At 47.5% G+C, this 20,418-nt stretch overlaps 1 protein-coding gene across 1 annotated transcript; it reads right to left on the reverse strand.

Annotated features, from left to right (window-relative positions):
- Nucleotides 1-16,709: 16,709 nt before the first annotated feature.
- Nucleotides 16,710-19,213, reverse strand: LOC119461595 (uncharacterized). The gene is made up of 2 exons (XM_049669479.1): nt 18,399-19,213; nt 16,710-16,719 (listed from the first exon to the last, which is right to left on the reverse strand). Exons 1-2 carry the CDS (start codon nt 19,211-19,213, stop codon nt 16,710-16,712), a joined length of 825 nt encoding a protein of 274 aa, XP_049525436.1.
- Between the last annotated feature and the right edge of the window lie 1,205 nt (nt 19,214-20,418).

Here is a 20,418-nt window from a genome sequence, read left to right on the forward strand (position 1 = left end):
TGCAATATTCACAAGAAAAAAATACAGCAGATGTGTGCGACCATGGAGAATTACTACCCGATTTCCAGCGAAGCTGTTTCTTTCGAAAGTTGCAATAAAGGTTTCAGTTTCTTGTAATTATATCGCATACTTAAAAGTTGTCCATAATATATTACGGCTGTTCCGTTTGAAAACTTTCCCGCATCTATTGCTTTGGAACACTCTTGTCAGAAATTCTTAAAAAGGCAGTAATTCATCAACACACATGTTACGTCGCCATAACATTTACCATGGTGTCCTCCCCCTCCCTTGCTCTCTTGAGGCCTTCATTTGCCGGTATTATGTTTTATTTGGCACGCTAATTATTGATAGGACTAAATCACACAGTAATCATAAATTCCTTCCCGCAGAATGAAACTAGATAGAAGGAATAGGCGCGCGCAGACAGAAGGAGCATACGTAAAGACTGGCGCGAGCGAAGATACTGCTCCGGGAGAGCAGGCCTGGTCTTTTTGCGGCCCGAACTGCTCCCCCGGGAAATGAGAGGGATGAGTCATTGCATTTTTTGCTGGCTTAGGGGGGTATGAGCGATTGCTGATGATCATAGTTTTTGCTCGCACACATGAAAATTTCACGGAACCCTAACTACAAAGCTGTAAAAACGACGGCTTGGCACTTATTTGCAACGCTTTAACTGGACCAGGAACGTAAAGATTTGCCGCACATTGCAGTTTCCATGTCCCCCCGTAACCTACAGTTATGTCGGGACACTGGGAAACATAGCTGAGCGGCCATATCACACACTCTAACACTTGAATAATACTTTTTTTTTACAAAGGCTGTGTTTGATCCAACTGCATTTAACTTCGCACAGAGGCTTTCCATAGCGTAGCACCAATTTTCGCTAAATTTGGCCTTGGTGGCTTTTACAGTTCTGCCAGGGCAGCGGGCTCAATTCATCCCCGCTCGTTATACACTCTAACATCTAGAGTACTTGCATACGTAATTCATTGCGAAAGCCCAAATTAACTATAATTTGAATTTCACTACACATCACCCTTTAACTTGTCCTTGCAGTCACCAAAAATAATAAAGCTGTCTCCTTTAGTTCAGCGAGGTCGACACCAGGCGAAACTATTATATCACGCATGAAAAAGTAAAAAGAAAAAATATGAGGGTTAAATAATATTCTGAACGCTTCTAAATAAGCTAGAAAAGTGAAAACTACGACCGAACATTACCCTTAAAATGCTGCCTATTCCTTAAATGTATAAAATAACTGAACCGCAGAGTTCTCTTGGGATATTGGGAAACCTAGCTAAGAGCAGCAGCGCGATACTTTCCTACACTTGCTTACAATTTTTAACGCGTGTTTGATCAACACGCATTTGCCATCACATAGAATTGGCGTATTGTTCCCCTTGTGTTCGTAAAATTTGAGCTAACTTGTAGCTGTAATTATGCCACTGCAGCCGTCTAAGTTTACACCGTTCGTAAACAGACTATAACGCTGTGGTCCACTAGCATACGTATTCTACTAGAAAAGACATTTCACCCACCCATTGGAACATGCCTACACATTGGTCACCATGCCCCTAATTTTCCCCAGATATAAACAAAATGCCTCGTTTAGTTCACCGAGGGCACCGGAGAAAGAAACTGCGAATTCTATGATGCATGAAACACATGAAAACCGGGGGCTCAGTAATTATCTGCAACACTTGCAAAAGTGAAAGTTCCGCAACGCACTGCGTTTAAAGTTATCTCAATTGTCGCGGAATTTCAACCGTTTCTCGTGGCGTTGTTTTCGAAATCTGGGAAACATTTCGATTAGCAGCAGTATCGCATCGTGGAAGGCTTCAATGAGAAACTTTCTACAAAGGCTGTAATGGACCAACAGAGAATAACATATGTCGTTCGTCATTCACAACACTGCTTCGTACTTCGAATAAATATAAACACCGTGCCCACATATTTTACCTGGAATATCGAGGCAGAACAACTAAATGTCGTGTATAACGCGTAAAAGGTGGGAGAAAGCGATATTCAGTAAAGGTTTTCAGAGTACACAAGCAATCTACACAGTGCAAATTCACCCCCCCCCCCCCCCAAAAAAAAAGAGCCTCATTTTTCAGAACCTGGTGTTTTTGCTCCGCCGGGAAACAAGTAATAGCTGCATCTCTTATTTAGAAATAGCCTGAAAATTTAATTGTCAAAGTCATAAGTGACACATGCCCTTAGAAAAAATTAAGCCAGCTCCACGCTTCTGAAATCTGATGAAACATCGGAGCTTTGCGAGCGTGGGTTATAAACGTAGTGGGTATGACGCTCGCCTTCTGACCGTGTGTACACAGATGAAAATCCGCCTCTCCCTCTTCCTTCCTTCTCTCTCTCGCTCACATTTCTCTTTTTCTCGCCCATAGCAACTTGTGTTACAATCGTCGGTACAGCATAATAGTATGGTCCATAAATGCATGTTCTTGAAGCGTGGGTGTATATAGCTAGTGGTTATGACACTCGCCGAATCCCGCCTCGCCAAGAAAGGTTTTTATTTATTTTACTTGTAATAAATTTATTTATTTATTCTCTCACTCTCTGTCTGTCTTTTTCTTTTTCTCTCTGCATTTCACACTCTCTCACTTCGCTCGAAACTGCGAACACCATTGCTCCGTAGGAATCAACTCGACCTTAAACAGCTCCACTGTTAAAATCAAGTCTGTGCTCTATTGGTATCGAAATGGCTCCGCATGTTCCACCAAGGTCACTTTCACGAGCATATCGTGAGTCGTGATTATACAATGAAATTCGACAGTAATACCTTTAATAGGTTTGATTAGATTTTTGATGGTGATAAGATACCGAGACTGAAACGCTATGAGGGCTATCTCGGACAAAGTTTAAATAGTTCCATCATTTGATAATCCAACGACTTCATGCCAAGGCACGCCAGTCGTTGGCCGTGGCTGATTATAATGCTTAATTCTGACCTCCCCCTCGCCCGCAGGTTTAATATGGGAAGCTGATTGTGCTTGCAGTACGGATATAGTGGTCCCCAAAAAATGGGCATGGTGCAAGTAGGGCAAGCTGACATTTGTTAGGGCGGGAACCGCCCAACGCCACGTCTTCTCGGCAACGTGAGCGATTTGGTGAATCCCGCGCGTCGCCTGCTATACAGGGCGTCCCAAGAAGGCACAAAAGACAATCCCTGATGTCCAATCAGGGGACGAGTAGTAAAGAAAATAATTACTTATGTGGCCACTCTATTAAGAAAGAAATTTACCTTCAGATGTAGTTTCAATGGACTTTCCAGCGTGCAACCGAAAGTGCCCGCTTTCAAAGTGGGAGGGGGGGGGGGGGGACTTGCATTATGCCCACGTCTGACAGGGGGGGGGGGGGGGGGGGCAAGTACTGGCACGGACGGGATCCTGAGACGTTGAGGGTGGCCTGCCGACCAAGAGACGCCGGCGGAAAAGGCACAAACCTGACCTTTTTGCGATATCGGGATGGAGCGAAGCGGCCAGCGAGCAGTGTCACAAGCGCTCGTGACACTGCCTCGTGACGGAAAAGGGGAAAAGGGACACTCGCACGCTATTGCCGCCGCCGCCTTCAAACTTCCAGCGACGCTGCCGGCCGTTCCAGTATGGCAGTCAGCCCATGTGCCAATCAGGCCCAGGTACTTCCCAGCGGTTTGTTCGTGCTGACCTCCCTGAATTTCCGTCGCGCCGCTCACTATCGCCCCGTCGACCATCGCACCCTCTGACGAAGAAAACTAAGCGCCACAAATTAAGAGGCAAGAACTGCGCCATCCTCTCCCTCCCAAGTCCTCGCCCCTCTCTAGCTACCATGGTCGCAATAGCTGTCGACTATGTCTACTTTTGCGCTAGTGGACACCGGCGCCGTCGTTTCAGTTATAACCGCCAAACTCCGCCGTTGCTGCGCAAGGTGTCCATGCCGCTCTCTGGACTGTCGCTTCACACGGCAAGCGCGCAGCACGTGACACCTCTTGCAGCCTGTACTGCCCGTATGCCCATACAAGGCGTTATGTACATTGTCGAGTTATTGTTCTTTCTGCTCACTTGACATCATCCTAGGGTGGGACTTCCTATCCCGTCACAATGCCGTCATCGACTGCGCACGAGCAGAAGTTGAATTTTCACCGTTGTGTGACGCATCATTCCAGGACGCTCTTCATCAGCACCTGAACTGGTCGTGCGTGAGGACACCGACATTCCGCCTTGCTCTTGTGCCCTTGTCACAGTCTTCTGCGGTGCTGTCACCGATGCTAGGGCCTACTTTCCACTGTCTGGCATCTTTGTGAGTCACAAAGCCGTTCCACTCATCAGGAGCATATAAAACGTCTGATTTCGCCTCAGGACACGTCAGAAAACCCCCCTCACTACACCACACGTCCCCGCTTTTAATCCCGTCGTCTTCCCTCGGAGACTGGGCTGGGGAATCTGATGTCGGTAGCTCGGCCAATCCCAATCGTTGAATCCGTTCCGCCGGGCCCGCCTCCAATGCCGCACCTCCACCCCGCATTCTTGAGATGCGTGGCCGCCTGAGAAAATTAGCTCGATGCTGTTCCCACGGTTTTGGGCGACGATGGCCGCTTTCATCAATTACCGGGCTTTGCATGACGGCCCTCTTGTCAGGATCAGGATTTGGTAGTAATCTTCACGGTAATTACCATTTCCATCGATGGTGGTGGTTGTTGTTGACTCGACGCGAACTCCTTTGTTAGCGCGTCACAGTCTATGACACGCCTGGCCGCTGTCGGTGCGCGCGCTGATGAATGGACCACCTCATTGGAAACGTCCAAGATATGCACTTGTCCAGGTTGAGACGTAACAACAGTATATACGCGTACCACAGGCAATAGGCGAAATCCACCCACGAGCGAGGCGCGCCTTCATTGTCTTCCTTTCGCTGCGTCCTCGTGCGCGCGCTTGGGTAACGGGCCCGTGACAATATATGCTCCTGTCTGGCTCTGCTGCGTGGTGCGGACCGGCTTTGCCTGCACCAGCTTTGACAGACACATAGTAGCCACATCCAAGTTGCGCATTTTGAACCGCTATGCATAGCTCATTACGAAGTGAAGTCTGCCAAGGCGTCTAACCAGGAGCGACCAGGAGTGAGCGCGCGCTAGCAAGCGTTCTGACCTTAAGTTTCGCGGGGTTCGAGGCTAGTTGAGTGTTCAAAATTAGCGAGACCCGAAGCCTACGACACCGATAAGCAGGGTAGCCAAACTTTAATTCCTACGCGGGCGGCTGCGCTTGAGTAGACGATATTCGGCTTCTTCCAGAAGTACGTAATTATTACCGAAATTCAAAAGCAGATTTTCGCTTACTGCAGCCTGTTTATTAAACTGCGTCAATAAATATACACAGTACAGTAGGAAGAAGCGCACAGATCCAAACACCCTTCTTGATTGATGTCAGCTATTGGCCAATAGCAGCCGCCTATGAGAATCTGCTATATTACGAAATAAAGCGTCCAGAAAAGAGTGAGGAGCAGGCTTAATTCCGTTGAAAACAGAGCGTTTGAGAGACAGGTGCGAGATCCGCTTGCGAGATCCACGCGCGGCGCAAGACTGCAAAATTTGGATGAGATGTTCACAGCAGCGTATGCTATCCGTGGGCTGTGTTCTTTCACCAAGCAATTCGGTTGAAACTTCAGGAATGCAGTTCATGTATAGACGAAACTCAGGACTTGTGATGTAGGGTAAATGGGAGTGCCTGCAACCTTTAGCACAATGCGTGAGACGTCTTGCCTCGTAAACTTGCTCGCAGAGCACTTCTTGGCGTCATCTCAAGACCTCGAAGCATTAGGAACTTCAGTATCCAATTGATGGCATTTTGTATCCGCGCCTGCAGTAAGCGCATGCTATGGGCGCAATACACAAATATAATCTGCATAAAGCGAAATATTCACTGAATTCGTCCTGCATTTTTCAAGAAGAATGAGGAAGAGGTTAAGTAAGGCTGGGCCTAAAACTCCACCCTGGAGAACACCTAGCAATATTTTGCGCGCCGTGGTATCCCCGTCATAGGCCACCATATACACTGACCTGTTTACGAAGTAGTCACAGATCTAATTCCACCATCGGGCAAATTCATACGCAAGCAAAGAACTACTGATCAGAACACACGTTACGCGCAATTAATACATGGGATTGCGATGTACAATCACTCCGTAATACTTTCTAAGCATGCTGTAGTCCCAGAAGTTAAATTAAGCTACGACTGCAAGCGCGGTCGAACCTAGAAACGCAACAATACAGCGTAGTCGTTTACGACTAGCTCACGTTTGAATTTCCGCCGATAGCACACGCGACGAATTGCGCCCAAGTCCAGGAATTTTGGACATTGCCCCTTGCACAATTCGTTGAACTTCACCGCAATACACTAGCGTAACTCAGTGGGCAGCATTGAAAAAATTATATTTCTAGACGTCTACCGAGTTTCAGCAAGTTTTTTGTAATCAACGTTGAGAGGGTACATTTAACATCATACGCATTTACTGCAATTAGTCGGCACATCGCTGCGTCAGTCTTTTGGTTGGGAACAAACCACTACTCGCAGTGTTTTGGTATAACGCAGTACTAAGAGTCGAGGAAGTGACGTAAACGCGCATGTTATTAACAGCAGGTACCCCCTCGAGATTGCTATTTGAAACTTGTCGAAATTCGGCGGATATTTTCAAATATGTTCTTTCCAAAATGCCAACCTTAAGCTACGCTGGTATATTGCAGTGAAGTTACACAGATTGCCGAAGGGGGCAATGTCCAAAATGCCTGGGTGTGTACGGATTGCAGGCGTAATAATGGCCTCATGTGTCACTAAGCTCCTTTGATGCAAGGTTCACAGCTACAGTGATGAGTGAAAAGAATATAAGGGATCCGAGGGGATCGATTTTCTATCAGTTACATCCATATGAAAAAAAAAGGACAAATGAAGTCGGAGAAAGCTTAGGGGAAGTTATTTGTCATATTTAACCGAAATGTATAAATAATAAGGAAAAGGGACATGAAAGTGGAGCAAGAGATAATGATGCACCAAAATAAGTGTACTGTCTCTCAGCGCATTCGTCCAGTCATTATTTCCTTCCTTCTCTCCCTTTGCTTTTCTAACGGCATATTGGGGTGGTCATTGAGAGCGCTCTGGCCGAACAACGCAGTTGGTCATAAACAGTTTTAACGCTGTATTACGTGAACAACTAGGTATGGAAGTGACGATCCTGCTTCCTGGTCATCAGTAAAGCCAGCCTACGCTGGCATTAACGTTTGATTGCTCTATTACATGACCTTTGTAGCGCTGCGAGAGCGCTCGGAAATGACCACCCGAATATGCCACAAATATTTCCCAGCCGGGAATACACCGCTGTCTTTTTGGCCAGCGATACTAGTCTGGTTTTTGTGCATAGCTGCCGGCTGCTAACCTAGCTGCCGGCTGCTGACCGGTAGAATGTAACACATAGTTTGACGGAGGTGGGAGACGAACCCACATCTTCCGCATTAAAACGACACGTCATGGACGCGTCGGCAAAGTGTCTCTAAAAACTTCCTAACGGCGAGCGCAGAGCAAGAACCAGGGATGTGATATTAAAAATTAATATTACTAGATAGAAAACAAAATTAATATTCAAAGTATTATAATAAGTACAATTAGAAACAAGCTACTGACTATTCCCATAACAACAGTCACAATAACGACTTGAACATAGTCGTAGCCTGAGCGACTTTTATGTCAGCCGGGAAACCCCACTACTCGCCGCTTGGGCCCGCAATCGCAAAAGTTCTCACGCTCAAGATCATTTGGCTTATTGGCTGGAGTTAGGGCGTCCGGCTCTCACATCAATTTTGTCACTATGAAGTCATCGCTATCGTGATCGAGTGTCCAACACCCGAACAGGGCGGTACTGAACGTGACTCCTCTGTACTAGAAACAGGGTGACTCATCTGGAGTTGAAGTCATCGCAAAAAATGGGAGTAAAACGCGTGTTTATAAGCAATTGATAAAGGCAACTTGTTTGTCAGAGTTGAGCTTCCAAACGCGAGAACGTAGTTCGGACTGCGTCTTTCTCAGTTCCGACGCAAAACAGAGTTCCGACCTGTGCTTTATTGCTGTACACGCTACCGCACACACAGTTCAGTCCCCATTGAACTTCAAAAACTCTTTCAATCGACACTTCAGAGCGATTGCTCTCCTATCGTACCAACCCGCTATTCGGGAAGTGCCTTCTGCCGTAACAGCGCCTCCTCTATGCAGCCGATCCAACGGTTCACCACCCTCTCCGATCGCCCTTTCCTACTCTTTCCCCGTCGGCTAGCGTTCGCGCCTGCTTCACGGTCGTGGGAGAGAGTACCCTCTGGGTGGCGCCTTACGACGGTCGGAGGAAGTAATCCTGACAGATGCGTGAAGCGTCGACCGCATCTCAGCAGGAACAGCAGTGGCGCACGCGTGACGCAAGCAGTCGTACCCTCTGGGTAGCGTCACATAGCGGCAACTCACTGAACTAAGGCGGACAAACGGCTCCCATTGCGGAGCGAGCAAATGCACTGGCATTGAAAAAATACAGGAGGCGCTGGCCATAATCGCCGCCTGAAATAGAATGAGCGTAGAAATTTGAAACAATTGGTGTAGCTTGCTAGCTCAATCAAATATTCACCAGTGAGGCACCCTATTCTCCACTACTATATAAGCTGACTACAATATCTCGAAACTATGCGGTTACAAGAAAGAGCGACGTACCTTGTGTTGCTCGACCTACCGGCGAACTTAAACAGCGTCACGGAAAAGAAATACAAGATTGGTGCCGGAAATCAGACAGCAAGCTCCTCTTCGCATTATCTAGGGGGAAAAGACTATATAAGGACACTGAACCATCATTTCGGTGCCACAGTTAGCATTAGTAGCTGTTCCCCTATTTGGATGTTGTGACGACTTCTTTTGCAGCTCGTTGGTATAAGATTTTTCGCTATGATTACCACGATTACCTTCTGTCATAATCTTTTGTGAAGCTCGAAGCCAGGCAAGGAAATAGCACCCGCTATTGAGATAGCACCGAGGTCATGATCAGGCAGCCATTCCTAGTTTTTGTTACAAATCATTTTGAACAATGTATGCATGTATCCATGTGTGGCCCTTCTCGTTCACTGCAGCAGTCACAGTGTTTTCAAAATGGACGCATACGTTCACTTCCGTTGAATTCACTTGTGTCTTATTACCTCGACGTTAGCCGCTTGTGCCCTTTTCGGGTCACATTTACTACAACAGTAGTGCTGTCAATGTCAAGCACAAAGTCCAGCGTGATGGTAACCGCAATACTAAGTTAAAGAAAACGCCACCACGCTTTCACTAGAATTGTATACCACTACTGTTAGCGCCCCACATTTGCTATAAACATTTATACGACCTCCATGCAATAAATAAAATAAAACTGTGGAAGTTGTGTAAGGCAGCTGTTTTATATCATGGACAATTCGAAAAAACCCATCAAATAATAACGAGTTTCAATATAACTATCAATTTCTTTCTTCTTTTAACTGATACATATTGCCTTCAATCACACAAGCTGTTTGTTTGGGTCCATAGCCAAGGTCACCTAATGTTACAAAAGAACGCATAATCGAAGCGCGCCGTGCATCACTCAAGCCAGCCAGGAAACAAGACGGCGCCACGGCAGCTTCGACAGAGGGGGAGAACGCATACGCCACAGACAGCCGACGCGATCGACGGAGTCTAGAAGGTACAACAAGATACCCGAAGGCGACGGTAACGAGAGAGAGAGCTGATACACCCTCTCAGACCCCGACACAAACGGCGGGTTGAGAGAGAGAGAGAGAGGGAGAAACCCGAGCGCGCGCCAACGGATGAGTCACCACCCTCCTCGACGACGCTCCTACGGCCGCGGCTGAAAATGTGAGAATTGACTAGAAGATTCCCAGGCTTTGTTCATGCTACGGGATCACGACTCTAATAGGAAGGTTAGAGAAGTGCCGGCAAAGGCTATGAAAGAGCCGTGCGAGAATCGGAAGGGGGATCAGACCGCGCCGGTGAAGAGATCTGACGTGAAGACTGACCGTCTGTGATAGAAGGGGATTCCCCGGCAAGCTAACCGATGAGTTCATCGAGCGTCTGCATTTCCGGAAGAAATTCCTTCTTCGAGATTTGCCTCGAGCTACGCCGAGATCATCCGGCTCAAGAACAGCACGGGTGAATACGATTGGACACTTTGTGTTCCTATTCATTAAATTATTAATTGTTCCTATTCATTAAATTATTAATTGTCCTTGCTTTCGTGGGGTTATTTTCGGAAGCTAATAAGTCGGCTTTGGAATTTGGCCCTGCGTTGGCGCCTCGTTCACGGGGTGTGTGACACCTAAATTTCACCCACTACAATGTCTCAGTGGAGACGGTTTTCGGCTACTGAGCTCGAGGCTGTGGGTTCGATTCCATATCGCCGTGGCAGCATCTCAATGGAGGAGAAATGCGCAAACGCTCGTGTACCTATATATATATTTAGGTACATATTAAAGAACCCCAAGAAGACAAAATTATTCCGAAAACCTCCACTACGGCGACTCTTGCAGCTGTAGTGTTGCTTTGAGGTTTAAACCCCCTGAATCAATCACATAAATTTCAGACAGTATGGTGAAGTCACTAGAAAATTTACCTCTAATAATATTAAAGCGCAAACGAAAACAGGACGACAAGAAGCAAGGACAAGCGCTTGTGGACAATGTTTCTTGTCGTCATGTCTTCCTTTGCGCTTTTACTATTACTAGACCATGAAATACCGACTAGCCCAACTGTCACCTTTCTTTAAAAAAATTTACTGTTTTGCAAATTCTGCGTGCCCCGAATGTTTGTGGTCAGCTGTACTCAGTCCCTTCAACCCCTATGTAGAGTCAACCCCTATGCTGAGTTCCGTGCGAAGTTTGGCCAATGTTTACGTTGGCCCAATGGAATTCGGCAGATTCTAAAAACAAGCGGCTTTGTTCCCTGGATCTTGATCTGAAGTTCCGTCTTCCACATAGCTTACCACGTCGGGAGGTAACTCTCATTTGTCGCCAGTAGCTTTGAGTAGCCTTTACCAATGCATACTCCTACCTCATCGGAATGGTCAAAGTCCAGATTGTGAAGTTTGCGGGTGCAGAGAGACGATAGCGCACCTTTTGTGTGATTGTCGTCGCTTCAATGCACAAAGAAAAGCCCTCAGCACCACACTCGACAGGATTGACAACCATCCCCTCACGGAAGCCAGAATTCTTGGACCCTGGTCCCAGCCGACGTCGGCACGAACTGCTTTAAAAGCGCTAGCGTGCTCTTTAAAAGAAACGGGACTCATTAAACAACTATAGAATGTGCGAACTGATGCGTTACTTTTTTTTTTTGTTTTTTATCTTCTCTTGTTTTCTTATCTTCTCTGCCCTTACCCCATCACCTAGTGCAGAGTAGCCAACTGGACACTTAATCTGGTTAACCTCTCTGCCTTTCATCTCTTGTTTTCTCTCTCACTCTTGACCAACGCTCTTGTAATAAGGGGAGCGAATGCCTCCGCTCCCCATCCTCCTCTCCCCCACCCCTATACATCACGCACTTTCAATTTCCCTTCGTAATGCAGTGGATATCAAAGCAACGTGTTGCACTACAGGGAATTCAAAACTATCTTCTTGTATGATACAAAAGGAATAAACTGAAACCGAGCCATGAACAAATCAACATCAATGTGTTTACCATAGGTGTGATTCAGACATGTATCGGGTGTTCGGAAGCTACAATGTGCTTAACATCGGTGATCGTAACCATACCTCCCTTATTTCCCTACCCATCCACACTTCAGTTTATTCTGATAATAGTACGAGTCATGAAAGGGGGGAAACTGCGATTGTGTTGTTCGATATCCTCAGTGATTCTGTTTTTTTCTACTTCATGCAAGATATACCGAGAAGACCGAAGCATATATAATCGAATTTCGTGTTTTTTTTTCCATCGAATTCACTTTCCTCCTAAACAAAACCTCGAATCCAAACCATGCACCAGTAGTCAACAATCATTTTACGTTTACTTTGCCCACAAGTTAAAAGGAAACAAAAAGGGGCTAGCACAGCATGCTTAGCATACCTTGCAAGCAAGCCATCGAGAGGGGAACTGATGAAATTTCATAGCAGGGAACTATATTTTTGTAGATTGCTCTTTTGTTTTGTTTTTGTTCTTTTTTTACTCCTACTTCGGATCATTTTATCACTCGTTTCTTAGTACTGCATTTTTATTGCTATGTCATCACCGGTGAATGTCAAATACTTGCTTTATTGGATTTTTGAGGGTTTAAGGACACCGCGTATTCTAAGCGCTAGGCATTCAGGCATTAAAATAACTTGCAGCCGGAAAGCCAGGACATTTTCGTTGAGAACAGAGAATATTCGGACAGCGACCATCTAAAAATAAAGAAAGAAAAAAAATTAACGATTGGTATAAGACTTCAATATTAGGCGTTATTTTCTCACCGATGAATGCTGGGGATGTACGTTTCAGTGCAGTTTGCAAACGGTAAAATTAAACGGTGCTTTGCCGCGCCCACACATATTCGCTTCATCAGTGTAATCCACTTGTCAATGCACATTTCAGAGTTCGCTAATCAAATGATCGATACTAGACATTTTCAATGATCCAAGCCAAGGTCGTCCCCGTCTCAACAGGTGGCTCCTGGACACCACATAAGAACATCCTTGCTATGCGGATGCGTTTGATTGCTTTGATTTGTTTTGTTGGCTTTGTTTTGCTTGTTTTGCTTTGCTTAGCTACTTTGCTTTGCTTGCTGGTTTTATTTTGGTTGATGTATTATTTTGTTCTTACAAAGCAAGCATAGCGGTCTGTGCAAAACAATAGACAAACCCAATGACGAGGTTGCCGCATATCCAAAGTGTAAAGGAAAATCTTGCATTTCCCGCATGATTTTTAACAATGCTGACGATTGCTCTGTCGACTCCCTTCTTATTGCTCTAGCTATGCTGCACTACATTTCCCTTACGTTACTCACTGACTGCCCTCCAAAGCCTCTCTCAGGCTAACACGAAACTCTTGGAAGGAATGTAAGCCCGAGCTCCCAGAATATGCCTGGACCTCCCCAAAAGCACCTCAACTATAGGAGCCATGACAAGAGAACATGCGCCTCGGGCTGATTGTGCAGGAATCACTGCAACATCGGGTGCGATACGTCGCCAGAGACCATGATCATCCGCTGGCAGCTGGTTGTGTGTATGAGGTGCGCGACCTGCTCCCACCTAGCTCCATGAGATGTTCCGGCTATTGGCTGCCACCTTGAAAGTTCGCTGCTTGGGAGGTCACTATGACGATGCCTGATATCGAGAGCAACGCCAATACTCGAGTTACAGCTCTAGTTTGCTTTCCTCTTCAGAATATTTCAAACTGCTATAGCGCCTGCTGCCACATCTACACTGATGGCTCGGTCACATCCAAGTCGTCTAGCACTGGCGTCTTATATTTCCTCATTGAATACAACAATATCAGCGAGGTACAAGAACATGGCAACTGCTACTGCGTTTTCTGCGCTGCGAGAAGCTTTTGGCCTGCATCCTAGAACAACCAGTTAGAGCGTGGGTGATCTTCACCAAGTCGCGGGCGACCCTACAATGTCCGAGGTCACCCCGTACGCAATAGCAACTATACTGGCTGACCCCAGCTATCTACACAATTCCCCATAGGTTGAATCACAGTGTTGCACTACAGTGGATGTCCGCCCAAGGTGGTACAGAGGGCAACGTGAAAGTCGGTCGAGCTGCTGGGACTGCCCCCGATAGCTCCGTCGAGACGATCCTAATACCATTATCTTGACGTGACTCTGCAGCTCTTGTGCCTGCCGTTGCGTGGCGCTCGCACCGTTCCCTATGGAACAGTGTGTAAAGCTAGTATATACGGGCCCCTTTGCAATATTGGCCCCAACTGCGAATTTAGCATGCCGCGTGGCCTCGACAGGTGCGATTGTGCGTGTTTGCACCGCATTCGGCTCAATGTTGCTTTCACCAATCACTGTTATTTCATCAGTGCAATATTTCACCGTTTCACACATGCAGTGATCGAGAAGAATTGGCACACATAATAGAGAGTTTTAGCTGAGCGCTTACGGTCCACCCCTCTCAGACTGGCGTATAGCAATTTGCACACAACCACTTAGCCAGATGGCTAGAGCGCGTGCTCACAACGCTCATGCCGGCAGCGGAACGTAGAACGCTTCCCTCGCTTCGTTATTAAGACAATTGAGCGGCGTGTAAGGGTAAGTAAACTCGGCTTCTTGGTTGTTTTGCAGCCAAGTAGCTGCGCGTCGCTCGCGTCTCGGCAAGATGCCCATATCGGAAATGCGAAATCTACGCAGTTCCCTGGCACTTCCTCGGCGTGTGAAATCTGAGGGCATCGGAGCGTAAGCGACGCTCCGATAAAACTGCCTAATATGTGCACGCAGGGTCAAAAGTTTACCGGACGCGGTTTCCACGAAAAAGTAGAATATCATCCACAGCTTTACCTTGGAGTTATAAAAACAGCACACAACTATGTCGGTCGCGCGCACTAGTACACGTAACACATTTGAAATCCGAGCTCCACGCCCAGGATCAGGAAATATTCTTCTTCTCAGATCTTACATCCCGTGTGCTTTTGAACCTGCATGTACGTGAAAACATTTTGTAAATTCAAGAAATGACTTAACGAGCTCAATGAACCTTCGTCGAGATGCAACGCCTTGAACTGCGACATGTTCTTGGACCCTGTGGGAACGCTACTGCTGCTTTGCGCGCGACATAGGTGCTTTGGACTGTTTTAAGAGAGGCTCATAATCATGACCTTTAGAATTTACTCCGTCCACGTAACGTTTTAGTTAGAGAGTTTCTTGGTCTTTTGTTGTTTTTGTTTATCTTTCATGAATAAGTGTCCATGTTTTTTTTTTTTTATTGAGAGATTTATTTCGTCGTTTTTTTCATTGGTACCGTCTTTTTTTCGCTGGTGTCTTATTTTCTATTTCTATTTATTTCATATTTCACTCTAATCACGAGTAGCATGTCAGGCATTTCGCTAGACTAACATCTCCAGCTCTAATTAACGTATATTTTTCTCCCAAGTGGCGCACCCCTGAAACGACGGATGCCTGGCCAGGCTGGTGCTTGTATCCGGTCTTATAAAGCGGTGGATGTCAAGCGGTAGGGTTCGAACCACGCACCTCACGCCCATGATTGACCATCGCCACGGTGGTCTTCTAGGGTGCGATCTTGTGCGCGTTCCAAAATAGAACGGAGGCGGTCCGTTCCACCGAGCCGCGCACGATTGGTCAATTTGAACCGTGACGAACGCCATGACGTTAATTGTGACGTGAGCCGTGACGTCTTGTTGCTGTCAATCATTCCGTGTCGTCTGCTATCGGACGAACGCAACGGAACGGATGCCGAGTCCGTCCGTTTCGATAGAGCGGATTAGAACGGCTACCAGACGGCTTGGATTGGATTAAAACGTAAGCGCTTGGGACAGTTAGCCTCTTTCGCATCCGGTTCAATCCAATTCGGCAGTCCCAACCACAGTTTCTCACCATATTACCTAGAGGGAAAACTGGCGCTGCTTCGCTGTGATATTCATGGGAATGCCGGTATATTGTGACTTCGGATTGGCATCGTTCTCGGAGAGCCAAGAAAGCCTTGAAGACGCGCCTGGCTAGCGCCGTTCCGTCTGTTATAATGATTCATTTCCTGATAAAATAGCATGTAAAAAACTGCTTTAGCTTTATTATTACACAAAAGCATGTTTTGTTTAATTTTGAGGACTTACTATGGGATGCACAATTATATGAAACGTAAAAAGTATCAACTGGCCGCTAAAGTTGGAGCGCACACGACAAGATCATCGCTCGCTTTGGAACAACTTGTCGTCTGTTCTTGCTTTTCTTCGCTTGATCCTGTATTGTAGGTGAGTAAACTTTATTGAGAGATGTAATATGGGTGAATTAAAGCCTTTTATGTATATTTTACTTTAAGAACGCATAATTTGTGTAGCAATATCCACGTTTTAGACGAAGCCTTGTTCAACGCCAGCCAACACAAGCCTCGCAGACACATATCCCATCATTCCCATGAGGGCACGGCGCCCTTTAAGAAACTCGCATAGACGGTGGCGCCAGATTACCCTCTAGGTGTTATAATGAGAAACTCTATGGTCCCAACAGTTGGAGAAAATGGCGTTTGCTTTCTCGGCCATGCCTTTTCGTGTCGCCTATGTGGCTGCTGCAGTCGCGCAGAGACGACGACCCGAGGTAGATGATGCATTTGAAGAGTTGACGGAAGAAGAGTTGCGGCACCATTTTCATCTGTCCAAACGAACAGTGCGTAGCTTGTGCGACGAGCTTGACCCTAACATTGGATGCCAGCGAGCCAGTGGCTTTTCCACAGAAAGGAAGGTGGTGTGCGCGCTGCGATTCTTCGGCAGCGGAAGCTTCCAGAGGAGCGTTGGTCGCGAGGAGCACATAGGCATGGCACAGTCGGCCGTGAGCAACACCATTCACGAGGTGACGGAGGCCGTCATTTCCGTGTCTGCCCGGAGAAAGTTGGTGGACTTTTCCTTGACACCGGCTGCCAAGGATGAGGCAAAGGCGGCGTTTGCGCGACGGGGGCCATTCCAGGCATGCTAGCGTGCCTCGACGGCACATTGATCGCCATTATGAAGCCAAGGGACTCAGCCCGGCCTACACGGCGAGTTTCACGTCGAGAAAGGGTTATTACGCCCTAAACGTCATGGTCGTAAGTACCATTGGAATGTTTTACTTCAAACTGTAGTCGCCATTTTTACTCGCCCATAGTAGCAATTGTTCAGTTTAATGCCCAAGCTGGCATAACTAGTAATGTAACGATTAAAAGAGGACATGCGGAGAACTGTGTACGAGCTCGTTGAAGTCTGACATGTCAGCGATAATGATGAGTGCCATGTGTTTGTGTGCATGAGCCGTCTGCCGTTCAAAAATTGTGTTTTCATTCTGGCGTGCATACACAATGGAGTTGTGCGTTTTGGAAGTATTAAGGAAAATGAGCAGCAGTCGTAGCAGAAATCGATGCACTATAGGGAAAATACCATGGAAGCATTTTGAACACGGAAGTACTTACAACCAATGCATGGGCTGGCTTTGGCGTGTATGGGTGTTCTTGCGCAATATCGTGCCTTAAGTTTTCATTTAGCGATCACTTAGTGCAAACCATTAGCGTGCGCACAAAGGGGGGGGGGGGGGGCATGCCTCCCCCCCCCCCCTTTAGATGCAAAACCCTGTGCACGCCTATGACTGAAACAGTGTAGCTGCATGTACCAGCGTACATGTAAGTATTGTTTACTGCATATGAATGGCAAAAAGGGATTTTGAGCATATCTGCAGTGCTATTTTGTATTGTTCCTCATTGCAGGTGTGCAACGCAGAGAGAGAGAGAAACATTTATTGAGCTCAAATGACGGCGTCTTCTCAGACGTCGGACGGGGTGGTTCCCTAGTTTCGGGACCCATATACGGCCAGCAGCTCCTGGCCCCTAGCCACCAGCGTGAGCTGGATCGACAGAGCGGGGCTGGACCGAAAGGTCTCCCATCGCTCATGGGGTGGGGTAGTGGGGGACGGAGGGGGGAGGGGATTTGAGTGAAGTGCACTCCATCAGGATGTGTGCGAGGGTACCTGTGTTGTTTTTGCAAAATAGACAAATGTCCTCTTCGGTTTCTGGGTATAATTTATTCATCAGGGCAGGGTGGGTGAGTGAACCCGCCTGAATGCACCTGATGATTGTTTGTTGTTCCCTGCTCAGGGTGCGATGCGGCTCGGGGAAGGTGCGCCGATCCTCCCTATACTCGGAGGTAATCTCTCTGTACGTGAGCACCGGGTTGGTAGTGTCGGCGTCCTGCCCTGCCCGGAGGGTCATCGCTCGGGCATGGTAATCGGCTATGACGTTGCCGGCTACATCTGTGTGGGCAGGCACCCATACGAGCTCTACGGCTCGCTCCGGCGCCCTTTGCTTCGTTAATATCACGGCTGCCTCTGAGGAGATCACCCCTTTCCTGTAACCGCCGTAAGCTCTTTTGGAGTCGGTAACCACTACCCTGGCGCCCGGTTGGACGAGCGCCAGGGCTATGGCCACTTCCTCTGCTGTCGCTGACTCTCTGGTGTTGACTGCAGCGCTGTTTATCAACCGCTCCCCGTCGGTTACCACCGCCGCTGCTTTGCTGCTGCCCTTGATGAGGGACGCATCCACGTATAGGACTCCCTCCAACCGCTGCATTTTGGAATTATTCGTCTGAGCTCTGGCTTCTCTCCTGCCATCATTTTTCTCCGGCGTCATGTTTCGCGGTAAGGGCTTGGTGGTGAATGTCGTCATCCATTCAGTTGGGATGTACCTCTTGATTGTTGCTCTCTCCTTGCGCCACCCTATCTTATCCAGCACCGCGCGGCCATGATTTGTCTGGCTCAGGCGGAGTCGCTGGTTAGACAGGTGGGCTTCTATGGGTTCGGCGACTGTGTTGTGTGCCCCCATGGCTTGAAGGCGCTGGGTCGACGAATAGATGGGTAGGCCGAGGGCTTGCTTGGTGGCCTTTCTGATGATGGTATCGAGTATATTCTTTTGAGTCCTGTCTAGATTGAGATACGGGGCCGAATATGTTATCCTGGATGTTATGAATGCCTGCACTAGTCTGAGGGCGTCGTCTTCCTTCAGTCCTCTGTTTCTAGTTGAAACCCTTCTCAGCATGGCTAAGATCTTCTCCGCGCTGGTCTTCATCTTGGCGATGGCGGCGTGTACTTTGCCATTGTCTTGTATTAGGAGCCCGAGAATTCTACATGTGTCCGTCGGCTTGACTGTGGTGCCGTCAATTCCGATGCAGATGTCTGGTGGGGGCTGCTTGCGGGGCTTTCCTGGTTGGATTACGAGGAGTTCCGACTTCTGCGGCGCGCAGCTGAGTGCACAGGTCTTCGCGTACTCGTGCACTGTGAGTGCTGCCGCCTGAAGTGTCTCCTCCATCCAGCCGTCGGAGCCCGCTCGCTCCGTCCATATAGTAACATCGTCCACGTAGAACGCGTGTCCGATTCCTTCGATTTGGTCTAGCAATCGTGGCAGTGGCAGTAAGGCCAGATTAAACAAGAGTGGTGATAACACTGCTCCCTGTGGGGTGCTGCGCTCCCCCAATTCAATGGGCTCTAATCGCTCTTCACCCATTGAGATTCGTGCCTTGCGGGAGGATAGAAAGTCTTTGACATATCCGAAAGTGTGCCTCCCGCACCTCGTCTCATTGAGGTTAGTGAGTATCTAGCATGATTGATCATTGTCGCATGATTGATCATTGTCGCATGAGCATGATTGATCATTGATTGATCATTGATCATTGAGTATCTAGCATGATCTAGCATTGTCGAACGCCCCTTTGAGATCTAGGGCGAGGATTGCCCTGGGGCTGTTTCGCGTAGCTCTTTTGATTACCAGCTCTTGAAGCTGAAGCATGACGTCCTGTGTTGATAGATGCTTGCGGAACCCAAACATCGTCTTCAGAAGTTGGTCGGATACCTCAAGGTGTTCCTGAAGGCGACGTAGTACCATACGCTCTATCATCTTGCCAACACAGGAGGTCAGCGATATTGGCCTCATGTTTTCGATCGCGGTGGCCTTACCCGGTTTGGAAATGAATCGCACCTCGGCCTCTTTCCACTCCGGCGGGAGTTGAGAGGTTTCCCAAGCCTTATTTATATGTTCGAGCAGAGATTGTGCCGTCCTACGCAGAACTTCGCACCCTTGTTTTGGACCCCCGGCTCCCTGGTTCGTGCCACGACTCTTGGGTGTGGCAGCATAATCCACTGCGTGCGCGCTTAGCCGCACAACTGCAGCCTGGCGAGTATCTGCTTGGTAAGTATTCGTAATGTGTACCCCTAACTAGGGCAGAGCACTTTGGTTGGTAACAACTTTATTGATAGTCACAGGAATACTGGTGTCACAGGAATGACGAGTTTTCATAACACATACATAATTTATTTATACAAATTACAGTGCCCCTAAGCTATCACAGGGCTGTGTTTGTACAGTAGAAAATACATTAAAGAATTTGCATACACATCAAGTACCCCTTCATACGGATGGTAAATGTTTCCAAATCAAAACATCTGACAGATTATTATAATTTAAACGCAAACGAAGTAAAGTTATACAAAGAATCCCTTTAAAAGAATGCTACAGCCTCGAACTCAGAAACAATAGTACCCTCTTGACTGTGCAAGAGTCTCCAAGACTGTCACTTATTTACAGTAGTACTCGTGAAGCAGTCTTAAGGCAATGCGCCATGCCCCTTTATATGTGAAGACCTGCATTTGCTGCTGCGCCCAAGCTAGCATTGTTCTCTGCAATATGCACATCACAAAATTCTTCTTCCCTCG

This window comes from Dermacentor silvarum, chromosome 1, assembly GCF_013339745.2.
Source record: "Dermacentor silvarum isolate Dsil-2018 chromosome 1, BIME_Dsil_1.4, whole genome shotgun sequence".
In the NCBI taxonomy this organism is placed as follows: Eukaryota; Metazoa; Arthropoda; class Arachnida; order Ixodida; family Ixodidae; genus Dermacentor; species Dermacentor silvarum.

What these genes read in the sequence shown, in the direction of transcription:
- LOC119461595 (XM_049669479.1), bottom strand. Translation starts at nt 19,213, where the DNA reads ATGGGTGAAGAGCGATTAGAGCCCATTGAATTGGGGGAGCGCAGCACC.